The 13654-nt window shown below is 33.1% G+C and overlaps 1 protein-coding gene across 1 annotated transcript in view; it reads left to right on the top strand.

Annotated features, from left to right (window-relative positions):
• BCHE (butyrylcholinesterase) overlaps positions 1–10434 on the top strand; it is a 59774-nt gene extending 49340 nt beyond the window's left edge. Inside the window, exons 3-4 of the mRNA XM_032836085.1 lie at positions 2838–3004; positions 9521–10434. Coding sequence (XP_032691976.1) covers positions 2838–3004; positions 9521–9645 — 292 coding nt within the window. The 3' untranslated portion in view covers positions 9646–10434. The remainder of the gene's footprint in view (positions 1–2837; positions 3005–9520) is intronic.
• The last annotated feature ends 3220 nt before the right edge of the window (positions 10435–13654 follow it).

Raw genomic sequence — 13654 nt, 5'->3', positions numbered from 1 at the left:
TAATAAAAATAGAGCAGAGATTTTTCTATTTGATGGAAAATTTTAGGTATTACAACTTCAAACTCTTTATTTTGTGAGAAGAACAGGAAATACTTTTGATAAATAACAGAGCCAAGATGTTTAAATATACCTTATAATTTTGAAATTAAAATTATATAGTGTTTCAGAATTATGTATCTGGAAAATGTGTTGCATTTCACAGTCTTTAATTGATACAGATAGAAAGAGAATTATATCTCTTGTTAAGTTTTAAAGTCTTTGAAGATTTCTTCAAATTACACAGTAAAATGTTCCATCACTTCCATAGCTATTTCAATCACTTTTTGAAAACGATATCTGCATCCATAGGGAAAGGAATTTTATTATCTCTGAATTGCATTTTGGAATGTCATGAGATATTTCATAGAACAAAGTTTGTCAAATGAACAGGGGCAGTGCCAGTAGTGGTTTTCTCTTGAACTCGAGCACGAGTCAGCTTTGTTCAAGTCACCATTTGCAGAAGCCAGAAAAGAATGAGCAGTTAAAATGGTGCCATAAGTTAATTAGAGTGGAATTAGAAGGGAAGTGGGCAATTTAGAAACATAAGAATTGCTGTACCGAATCAGACCAATGGTTCTCCTGGTTTAATATCCAGCCTCCAGCAGCTGTACTTGTTAGTTTCTAAAGCTTTTAAAAGAAAGGTAAAAGACTACATAATTCACCTAGACAAGCGTGCCATCTGTGATCTGGAGAAATTTTCTTCATGACCTCTCTCAAATAATACCCTAAAGCAGGAGGTTTCAATCCTCTTATGATATTGGTTTAGCTTGAATAACTTGGTTATTAATAATTTTTTAATCATCTAATTCCTACATAAAATCAACTAGTCCATCAAGAAGCTACTTACCTCCAAAGCTCCTGAATTCACGTCTGCTTCTATGATGAAATATGAATTTGTGGTTCTTATATGATACAAGTTCTTGATGGCAAAATTTGTTCTAGATAACTGTGCTCAATGAATGCCTATTTCTCCTTCCAAATCTACTGGGTTTACAGGCTTGTGGCCAAAAGAAATCTTATATCTGCTATCACTACTACCAACTTTCTATCTGTTACCAATCTACAAAGATATTTGAATAAAGAAGGAATTTGTGTGCTGGACTTTTAGAAAAGTTCAACTGGAGTTTTTCTTACATGATTTTACTTAAGGTAGAATGAATCTAGGAGAGAGAGAAATGAATTACTTATCCTTATCTCTTCAGTCTTCTGTTTATGATAGAAGTACATGTAACTACTTTTTAACTTTCTTGGTGATTCTGGATAACCTCCCAGTCAGTATTTCTAAAATGTTATGTTCAAAATAAGCCATTTAGTCAAAAATCCCTCAAGTATAGTAAAAGCCTACAGTTACAGTCTAAACCACTTTCCTAGGCTGTCAGATCTTAAGGTGATAACACTAATATCCTAAAGCTGTAACTCTAAGAGGATCTCCTCTATCCTATATTCCAAGAAAACTTGTTTTTTCATTGTGTTTTGACCTAAGATGAACACTCATTAATTGGAACGATGTAATTCTCTTCCCTTTCTCTATCTTTCCCAAAGTCTCTTTCTCGTTCAGTTCCTTATTTACTCTCCTTACTTCAGCTTAAAGCTCTTTCCTTCAGGTAATTTCTTTTCAAACTTAGTAATTATTCCCTCTTCTGACAATTTGTGTCCCTTTGTTTATGTTTGCTTTAGACTACCATATATTGGTTCTTTGTTTTCATGAATGTTCTTCCTTGTAAATTTTCAGGGGGAAAACTATGTTTCCCATGTTTATTTGTATTTCCAGATCTTAGAGCAGTGTTTAGCTCATAATCATAAAAATAAATTAAAGGTAAATCAGTAGAATTGGCAATGACTAACTACTTGGAGCCACTTGCAAAATGTTTACTCTTTGAGTTTGTGTTTGTGTGACCTAGGTAACACCATATTATTGAGTGCTACAGAGGTATAAACAAACCCCAAACTACACATTTCTAAAAAAATAGAATCAAGTGTTTTTGATGTAAAAATCACAGTAAAAGATACGGGGAATATCAGCACAAAAAGAGAATATGAGAAAGAGAATCTGAATTGACCTAGTCCATGCCCCTGGGAAATGAAACAATCCCAAGCTTGATAGCTGGGGCAAAGTCAAAGGAGTGAAATAGAGAAGGGAATTTCTAAGTAACTGTCCCTAATTCCTGTTGGTTGACTCTCGCAAAGACTATCTGAGAGTAAGCTTGAAAATATGAATGTCACTATGTGTGTTAAGTTTATCTGAACCCATTGGGGAATTATTGAAGCATTTTTCATCAGTGAGCATATCTATAAGAATGTAGATCAACTTAAAAGTGAGATGGAAAGGAGTTTCCTATAGTAATGAAGTTACTTACATAATAGGACATGTAATCAGTCACAAACTCAGGCAGTAATGACAAGGGCAAATAGAATGACATGGATGCAAGATATTAGTAGAGAAGATTGGGTCTGAGGTAAAGGAAGAAAAGGAGACAAAAGGAACACTGCCCCTTCAAGCATGTTTAAGTGTGAAGAAAACATTAGCATTCTTGAAATAGAAAATATTTTTTTCTCCCTGTTTGTTAAGCAGAAATGCATGTAAAAGTTATTCTTTAAATTTTAAGTCTTACACTTTTAATTTAGTGCTTCAAGTTGCTGAAAACATTCCACCCAGTTCATTTTTACTTGACATCATCAAAACAAATCCACATTTTTTTTCTGACTTTTGTAAAGCTGTTGTTGGTTTTTGAGAACATTATTCTTTCTCTCTAACAATGATTTCAGTAGAACTATAATATCTCTCTTTAATTTTTTAGATATCCCGATGGAACCCAGAACAATAGCACAAGATGGCCTGCCTTCAAAAACACTGACCAGAAATATTTAACCTTGAATGGAGAGTCACCAAGGGTATACACTAAACTACGTGCGCAACAATGCCGATTCTGGACACTATATTTCCCCAAAGTCTTGGAAATGACAGGTGTGTGTTTTTTTAGTATTTCATCAAATAATTGGTTAATTATGTAAAAGGGAGAAAAGGTAGAGTATCCAAGGCACAGTGATGGTGTTAATCTGTGAATTTACAACTACTTGATTTTTTCACAACTTTCTTCTAGCAAGTTTAGATATATTTAAGGGCTTACTATATGACCAGCACTTTAGTAGTAAAATAAAGAAAACTGAGGTAGAGATTTTCCCCTAGAGGAACATAAAACCTAATAGTGGAACTAAAATAGGGCACTACTTTCTATTCAGCTCATCTTTGTGGAATTAATTAATGAAAAACGAATAAATAAACAAAAATTAAGCAATGTATAGAACTAAAAATATAATTTAAAAAATATAGAATGAATATAATTTATACTCAAAGAGAAGTAAAAACAAATTTATTGATAAATAGAACTCTTGATTTCTAAGGGGGGGGAACCCTCCAGAATTTAAATATTTAAAAACACAATCCAAATATTTCTAAATATTCTGAGCTTTGAGACATTTATTATGAACACACACATATATTACACAATACAATAAACAGTAATTTAGTTAACTAATCTTAAGGAAGGGATTCCGTAAGCTTATATAAGGAAATCTAGGAAAATTGGTTCTGATTATAGTGTTATTTCAAAATTCATTAGTAAGAAAATATTTAAATTAACTTGAAGGATCAGCTTGAGTGATCGCCTCTTCTGTGAGGAAAATGACATACATATCTCATTCACTTGCCAGTTTTAAAATGCCCAGCTGTTTCTAACCCATGTGACTCCTCAGGCCTTGACTTTTCAAGTAAAAGTAATTGACTTTCAGCCATCAGACATGTTGCTGCCCAGTTTCCTTAGACTTTACCACTCTGTTCATCATAATACTCTGTAATTTGGGGGCCATGTTAGATATTACAATAGAGTAGATGTTGTAGTTTCCTGTTTAGAGAGTTTGGGGGTTAGTTTCAGGCAAACATGGGCATCTCAGAGCTGTATTTGATTGTTTAATATGCTTTTTAATTATCAGACATTACTCACCAAAATTATAATTATGTACTCCATCTGTTTGGGAGATGTTTCTGATATACCAGTGCTCTGTGTATTACCAAATGTTCTGTGACATAATATATATCCAGAGATGGGCTTCTGCATCCCTTGGCAAAGCTACAGTGCTGTCCTTGTGTTCTCTGGGTGTGAATAACAATGATGTAACCTGCTTAATCTGCCAAGAAACCAAAAGAGGTACCATTTAACATAACCCAGAATACATGTTTTTAATCTTTACTTAAAATATCTTTAAATGAGAAGGTCATAACTGAGGGGCAATGAAAAGGGGTGGGGAGGATTTTAAATGACCAATTTATTACAAGCCAAACTACTTGTTCTTGTTTGAGCTGCTGTGGTCTGTTGCAATTTATTTGCAGGTAGATTAAAATTTAAGTATCAGCAATTTTTGAAGATGTACTTCAAAATCCCTATCTCTATATACTCAGCCGCCATAAAGCGGGCTGAACAAACAAGCTCCCAAGTTTTTGGCTAGCTGCCACTCCTTCTAGGCAGTGCCGAACTCCTTTCTAGTTTGAGCAACACTGAGCTGTACGGAAATAGTAGGCCTTTCTCTGGATTAATACTGTGCTCTGGAATTGTTCCAAAGTACCTTAAAAACATAATTTTAGCCTTCAGCATTTTTTTAGATAATTCACCCCAAAAAGTTTATATTAAATATATTTTATAAACTGTAAAGTAAATGCATGATAGAATTGTTGTAACATCACCACATCCTCATTAATAATAAAAAATGTTTTACATTTAAACAGAACCAGTTTGGGCACTTGAGTGGCTCAGCTGGTTTAAGTGCCTATCTTAGGCTCAGGTCATGACCCTAGGGTCCTGGGATCAAGATCCACATCAGGATCCCAGCTCAGTGGGGAGTCTGCCTCACCCTCTGCCTCTGTCTCTCTCTATCTCTCACAAATAAATAAATAAAATCTTTATTACAAATAATAATGATAAATAAACGGAACCAGTTTGAAGTTATATTTTTTTTTTTAGATTTTACAAATGAATAATGTAGGGTGATTAAAAAGATTAAGAACACATGTTCTTAGCATATTTTGTGTATTTCAAGGCGTAAAACCTCACACATTTCAGTATCGGATATTTTGAGAATTGGGGTTATTCACATGACCTGGGTTGAAGTTCCTATGGAAATACTACATTTTTAAAAAAGCAGTTCTATATGTAAAGGAAAATTTCAGAGGAAAACTATTGACTGGGTTTCTTAAAGGTGGGAATGTTTACCTCACTCAAGATGGAAACCCAATGAGATTTATAAGTACCACTTGAGAAGTAGTTTACATTTAAGCAATAAATGTTCTCAAATAAAATGATCCTTAAGACTTGTTTAAACACGGGAATTCTAGCACTTAAAGTTCAGACTATACTTCAGCATATGCCTGTGCTATTAGGGTGTGAACCGGCAAGAAATAAAATGTGCAATATTTGTTTTAAATGTTATCAAATTCAAAATTTTCACTAGAAAATGTAACTGCACAATATTTCACAATTGTTTGAAAAAGAAAGAAAAAGAAATAGTGAAATGACCCATTCAATGTCAATAAGGTATCAGTATTTCTCACTAAAAGTGAAAGAATAAATTAACTTAAAGGAAAAAACCACTTTGACCTTCAACTCCTCCCAATACAGAAAAATATTAGATCCAGTGGTTTTTCATTTGTTTCATTTTAAAAACAAGCATACATCAAAGATATTGCAGCTTGGTTCCAGACCACCACAATAAAGCAAATATTGCAATATAGTGAGTCAATTAATTTTTTACTTGCCCAATCTATACAAAAGTTTTATTTACTATGTTTCACTAAAAAAAAAAAAGTTATATTTACATGATGCTGTAGTCCATTATGTATGTAGCAGTATTATGCCTAAAAAAATAAGGAACACACTTAATTTAAAGATATTTTATTGCTAAAACGCTAACCATCATCTGAGCTTTCAGTGAGTCATAATATTCTTAGTGGTGGAGGGTCTTGCCTGGATGTTCATGGCTCCTACTGATCAGGGCTAATGGTTGCTGAAGGCTGAGGTGGCTGTGGCAATTTCTTCAAATAAGACAATAACGAAGTTCGCACATCCAGTGACTCTTCCTTTCACAAATGATTTTGCTATAGCCTGCAATACTGTTTCATAGCATTTGACCCACAGTAGAACTTCTTCAAAACTGGGGTCAATCCTTTTAAAGCCCACTGCTGTGTTATCAACAGAATTTATGTAATATTCTAAATTCTCTGTTGTCATATCAATAGTCTTCACAGCATCTTCACAAGGAGTAGATTCCACCTCAAGAAACCACTTTCTTTGTTCATCCAAAGGAAGCAACTCCTCATCCTTTAAAGTTTTACATGAGGTTGCAGCAATTCAAATATGATAACAATGAAAAGATTGAAATATTGCAAGAATTACCAAAATGTGACACAGAGACATAACGTAAGCAAAGGCTGTCAGAAAAATTGTGTGGATAGGACCTACTCGATGCAGGGTGGCCACCAACTTTCAATTTATTAAAAATGCAGTATTTGGGATACCTGGGTGGCTCAGTGGGTTAAGCCTCTGCCTTCGGCTCAGGTCATGACCCCAGGGTCCTGGGATCGAGCCCCACCCCTCATTGGGCTTTCTGCTCAGCAGGGACCCTGCTTCCCTTCCTCTCTCTCTGCCTGCCTCTCTGCCTGGTTGTGATCTCTGTCTGTCAAGTAAATAAATAAAATCTTTGAAAAAAAAATGCAGTATTTGCAAAGCACAATACAGTGAAGTCCCATGGAATGTGTATGCCTGTATGCAGTGTTCACCAAACCTCGCCTGAGTTTAGAGCGGTTCATTCTGCAGTAGCAGTCGTGGTTCACTCTCATCCCACACTCAGGATCATAACAGGACAACTAATGCATTTCTGATCTGCAACATCAAGAATTATATATTCCTCAGTAACTTTATTAATTGGGTAACAAATGGGAAAATAAGCAAGTAATGGGAGCAAAAGAGATTTTCAGTGAAATCTCAGAGTACTTGAATTATTTTTTATTATAATGATTAGCACAATTCAAAATCCAATTAATTTTTTCTTCTAACTTTACCTCCGTGAATAATTTTGAGTTGACTCACCTCTCCTGTATTCTTTCTCAATGTCTCAGACTTGATTACATAGACTCTGTTCTGGTGAAATACTGCTCTCACTCTTTTTTCATTGACAAGACAAAAAGTAGCCTAATTAGTATTATTCTTTCTGTTGGGGAGAAAGCTTGACTTTTTCTTTTTTCCAAATAAGCCAACAATATGGACAAATCAAGGATCACAAAAGTCCTGAAAAAGTTGTGTCAGTATTTTTATGAACTACTGGTATTGATCTAGCTGTAGATGGATTCAATAAGGAGCAAAGTTAAGAATAAATTTTTGCAAGAGGGCAATAAATTCATTAGTGGAGCTCCCAATAGGTGTATAGAGCTCAATTTCATAATGTACATACCAGCCAATTTATCCTTCATAGTGTCACTGCAAAATAGTGATCACCCACCCCATTTACCATTGGAAACCTAGTTTTAAAAGTTACGAATTTTTTTCTATGTCACTAATATAGTAAGTGATCAGGATGGAATTTAACCCATGTCCCACCATAGACTATATAATGTCCCTTCTTTCACAGTGTAGTACCTTGTTAACTACAAAACAAATAGATGTACGTCTCACAGATAATAAATCTATAGTCACTTAAGTAGTATTCCAGTTTGGAGGAAGAGAAGTAGAGGGAAGGAAAAAACCCAAGTTTGGTTTTGATTTTTGTCATGGGACTCAAAATTTTTATTATCTTTTCACTGTGGTGTATTCAGTTGTGAATTGTATTAGAAAATAATCAAATGTTTCATGTTTTATTGTTTCAATCAGTGTTCAGTATTATTAAATAAAGTGCTCAGGTCTACAAAGCATTTGTACACTAAAAAGCAAAGTATTTCAATTCACTAAATTGTATAGTGTTAGATTATGATACACAAGGAAATATATTTACATTTATATGAGTCAATTAATTTGGTATTCTATGCACAAGAAAAGAAAATCGAATCTAAGACCTTTTCTCTGAGTATTAAAATTCATGGAGTAAGTGGTAGATTACTATCACTTATTTGTTATACCAAAAAGTTTGTTCTTTCTGAACTTTAGAGCCTTATTTGGCATAACATTTAAAAAAGCATTTAATTATAAAAAATACCAAATGAGTAGATCATTTGATGTGATATTTAATGTCTTTCACATCTAATGTTTTTTTAGAAAAGTTCTATTATTTACAAAATAATTACAGTCATTGACCTTCTAAAAGCCATTTTGTAAATGGGACATTTTTGTATATATTCCCAAATATTTATACAAAGTCCAAGCAGTATGAACACTTCAAACTTACATATATCCTAAATTACAGGGGATATTTTAATAGCTGTATAAATGTTTTAAATATTTTGATTTTCATATATACAAAAATAAATCACTAATGTGCTCCATCGTTACTAGTATAAATAAAGACACATTTTCATGTATAATGTAGTGAGATCACATGAACTGTCTTCTCCAAATTAATATCTTACAGAGTTGTAATTAATTTTAAAAATGCCTAACTGTAAAGAATATATTTAAAAATTATCAAGTCTTTATTTTCAGAATAGCTGAAATCCTGTAAGATCTTGTTTTTTAATTCAGTGACTAGAGCACAGCATCCTAAAAGTTTAAGAAGTAAGAGAAGTACAAATGTGTAAAATACTAATGGATTTAGTACATAGACCGTTTTTGGTTAACTGCTTCACATATTTCTGGCATAAACACTCTCCTACTCTGACACATACATACACTTTGCAAACTACTGGAAAGCAAAGATTGTCTTAGTCATCTTTCTAATTTGCAAAGCAATTAATAAACTGCTTTCATGTACTAGCTTCCATAAACTGCTTTCAATGACTATGCATTGTTTGGAATTAAAATATATGATACAGAGTGAGAGTAAAATCTACATGAAGTGTCAGTTACAGAGTTAACCCCTAGGCATTAATAAATATATACAAATATTTTCATCAGAAATAAGTCTGCTATATAATTATATATGTAAATGAGATGCATTTAATGGGATTTCTGTTATGCATTGGAGTTCAAGATAATAATATCGATATATCTTCTTAGAAATGAAAGTAAATATATGTTATATAATATAATTAGATGTGATATATCAATTCATTTTCATATTTTTATGCTATATGCAATTTATACATACATATAATTTGCATTTTCATATAATGTATAAAATTTTATTAAAAGCTTTCTAGGTAGCAAAAGAAGCTGATAATAAATAATGAAATATTAAAAATTATTGTGCAGTGTACTTGGAGAAAATGGCATATTATCAAAATTATTTTCAATTAATGTAAACAGATTTAAATTTAGATTAATACAACTTATTCCATGTTTTACAGGAAACATTGATGAAGCAGAACGAGAATGGAGAGCAGGATTCTATCGCTGGAACAATTACATGATGGACTGGAAAAATCAATTTAACGATTATACTAGCAAGAAAGAAAGCTGTGCAGGTCTCTAATTAATAGATTTACCCTTTATAGAATGTTCGTTTTCCTGTAGATCAAGTTAAAAATATCAGTAGCTCTCTTACATACCTAGTAAGAAAGCTATTAAACAGCTGAAACAAAAATGCCAGAAGGATAATATCGATTCTTCTCATCTTTCACTTAGTATTGTACCTAGCATTTCAAAACCCAAATGCCTAGAACACGTTTAATTAAATTTTACAATATAAAGTTTGACAATTAATTATATGCACATTAAAATGATTTGCATCTTCAAACTCTCTTTCCTGAGTAACTTTATAGATTTTTTTTCCTTGAAAATACCTGTATTCTATTCTTAGTTGTATATTTTCATTACCACTCATAAAAAGGTATCTTTTTAAAAGGCTCTAGGTCTTGAAACATTGGAGATTAATTTACAATACTATTTCCCTTAAGAATTTATGAATTTAATGTCAACATGGGATATTAAAACAAGCATAGAAAATAATTGGTTCCCTTTTTTTTTTTATTTGAAGGCAAGAGAGAACCTTAAAGTAAAAGGCTTGGTCACTTTGAAACACCTAATGACTAAAACAAAATGTTGCTCCCAAGAGACAAAACATAAATGAATATAATTATTTCTGTTTTTATTTTTTTAAATATGTATGCTCTGAGTCCTCAAATTCTATTCTATTCTTCATTCTTTCAACTCTGGCCCTTCCTCACCTCCCCACTCCCAAAGTCTCTCCCAAAGGTATACATCTATAAATTACTCTTCCTGTAACTGAAAAATAAAACATGCAGATGAGCAGAAGTCTAAAGTCAGAACTCATATACGATCTGGGGTGGGGAATTCTTGCCTTAGACACAGAAATATTAGGATTATAATAGAGAAATTATTTAATTCCAGGGAAGAAATTTTATACTTTCTTCAGATAAATGATATTATTTTTATAATTTAAAAAAATTACAAAGCTGCATTTACTAATAGGCATGGTAGCCAAACACATCTGTTGAATAAATTAAACAGGTAGTTCATTAACAGGAAGAAGTCAGAGATTTTAAGTTTCAGAAAAGGGCAATGAATGTTGATTATGTTAATTAAGTATTGAAATCCAGCACTAAAGATAGGACAAAGTATTTAATATATAGGTCTGTACACCATTGGTTAAAGCATGTCCCATTGTTCATTGGTCATAAGGATGTTCATAGTTAGATCCAGGATGGTCTGTCGTGCTCACTCAAAGTTTCAGGCCATTTTATCAGCTTTGGCTGATTAGAGAGAGAATTTATTATACAAACCAATCCACTTCAGTGCTGTGTAAATGGAAATCTTTGCTTTAGAGTTCTTCCCTCAGCCTATGATGAATGGAAAAACAAACAAAAACAAAAACAAACAAACAAACAAAAACCAAATGATAGGCAAATGAGCAGACATTCCATTCTATACCACCATCTTTGTTTCAGTGCCATTCTTCCAAGATCCATTGTGTTTTCTCAATTCATTTGAGCCTCTGTTTGATGTATAACCCTCTGAAATATAAAACAACAGGATGATGCCTCTTCAACAGCATTAAAGACCCTTTAAAGACACTCTTGATGAGACCAACAATTAGGAAAACATAATTATGTTTATAGAACACCTGTAACCTGACTTAAATGACAGGTTCTCGTCCTTGGAAAAGATCCCATGGATCACTTTGTCCCACCTTGGACAACCAGTTGGTTTGTACTTAAATTTTACTGTGACAACACTTGACTTCCTCTGAAGCTCATATCCAAATGCAACAAGAACTGTCAGCCAGCACATAAAACCCTCTGCGTTTGTTCTGTAAGTAAATTACTATGAATCCACTGTGTCTAGCACCATTGCATGAAGATAGGTTAAGTCTTTTCAAGGAAACACTGTATAACAGAGTCTATACAGATTCTCTTACTATGATTTCCATTTAAAAGGCAGTTTCAGTGCAGGATTTTAATTCAGGGACCCCAAGCCAAGGGAGAAATCTGTGCATAAAGTGATGGAAATAAGTATCTCAAAACACTTGGAGATTTGCCTTTCAGCAGGCTCATTGATGAAAAAACTTTTAGTTGTCTGAGATACTAGCACTACAGAAGCATTAACACCTAAAATGGCATAAAACCCTTCCCAGAAAGCAGAGTATAGGGAGATATTAGCATACATACACAAAGCCACAGAGGCCATCACCTAATTCTGGTAAAAATTTAAGGGACGTCTCTTGAAAGTATGAGGGAAAATTATGTCTAAAATTGCAATAGAACAAATGGAATTAGTCCAACCAGTATCACAACACTTAGCTTGATCAATTATTTAAGCGAAAGCATTATTTCTATCAATGTGGCACTCTCCATAAAACTTTGCATTATAGGGTTTATTGAAAATTGATTATCATTTGCGGTTTGGTATCCATGTACTATGCAGAAGGATTAAGGTAACAAGTCACATACCTTCAAAAAAAATACCATTATAACTTGTTTTATTTTTCAAATAAATTAGCTGCTAAATATTATCAGCATGAAGGCAAGGTAAGTAATTTCTGGCCAATCGGAATTTAATTTTCATGGGTAAATCTTAACATAATTACAGCTGTGTCATTTTTAGCAGAATATCCAAATAAATGGAGCCTCTCTGACATTGCTGAAGAAGGATGACAAACTCAACAGCTAGTAAAATTTCCTGTTGTGTCTGTAACCTTACTGATTGCAACAAAGGTGTTCTCTTTACAAATTGTTTGTTTTAAAATTAAGATGGTAAGGAAAATAAGACATATATATTTTTTAACTAAATGTACTTAATGTCAGTGTAAACCTGCAGTGCGATTTATCAATTCAATCTTGGTGGAAACTTCAGATTATTGAAGAATAAAGTAAACACCAGATTTGAAAATATACACACTCAGGTACATGCATAAATACATACACTTATACATACAGGACTACTCTATTCATGTCCAGCAGATGTTCATATTGAAGAATTCATTAAATAGGCCCAAGACAGGGGAATAATAGGGATTTGGAGTATAGACAATCCCTGACTTACAATGGTTCGATTTAGGATTTTTTCGACTTTACAATAACGTGAAAGCAATAGGAATTTAGTAGAAACCATACCTCAGGTTTTAAATTTTGATCTTTTCCCAGGCTAGTGCTATGTGGTATGATGCTCTTATGATGCTGGGCAGTGACAGTGACCCACAGCTCCCAATCAGCTCTGCAATCATGAGGATAAACAACCTACCCATTTATAGCCATTGTGTACCCTTACAGCCATTCTTTCACTTTCAGTACCATATTCAATAAATTACATGAGACATCTAATACTTTATTATAAAGTGGACTTTCTGTTCGACAATTATACCCAACTGTAAGCTAATGTAAGTGTTCTGAGCACATTTCAGATAGGCTAGGCTAGACAATGAAGTTCAGTAAACTAAGTGCTTTAATTAAATGCATTTTTGACCTATAATATTTTCAACTTACAATGGGTTTACTGGGGTGTAACCCCACTCATGGCAAGTCATGGAAGATCAGTATTAGAAAAGGAAAGTGCATGATGGTCATATGATGGTCATCTAATCATGCATGAGACATTGAAGTGAAATATAATCTATATTTTATAAGTATATATTATTAGGTATCAATATATAATTATTAAAATATTACTAAATCATATAACATAATATAGATTGTATTAAGCCCAATTTTGATAAAACACAACAGTCACTTTGCCATGTCATTGACAAAACCTGCTGTAACTAGAAAATGTTTTACTTATAAATTGATTGAAAAGGCACATAACAGACCAACTATTGAGTGAGGTATGTTGTCAGTCAAAATGCAGGAAAGGCATTACAGGTTATAGGGGACAGAAAAGGTAAACGCTTTATATAGTCAAGCTGGAAGTCTAATACTATATCCAAATGTGAAGAACATCTAAAATTTCAATTTTCCTGAAAAAAAGAAAAGAAAATGAAGGAAGGGAGGGAGGGAGGAAAGAAGGAAGGAAAGAAAGAAAGAGAG

Source organism: Lontra canadensis, unplaced genomic scaffold (genome assembly GCF_010015895.1).
Source record: "Lontra canadensis isolate GAN:19392208 unplaced genomic scaffold, GSC_riverotter_1.0 scaffold90, whole genome shotgun sequence".
In the NCBI taxonomy this organism is placed as follows: Eukaryota; Metazoa; Chordata; class Mammalia; order Carnivora; family Mustelidae; genus Lontra; species Lontra canadensis.
This window is presented reverse-complemented; position numbering and strand designations above follow the sequence as displayed.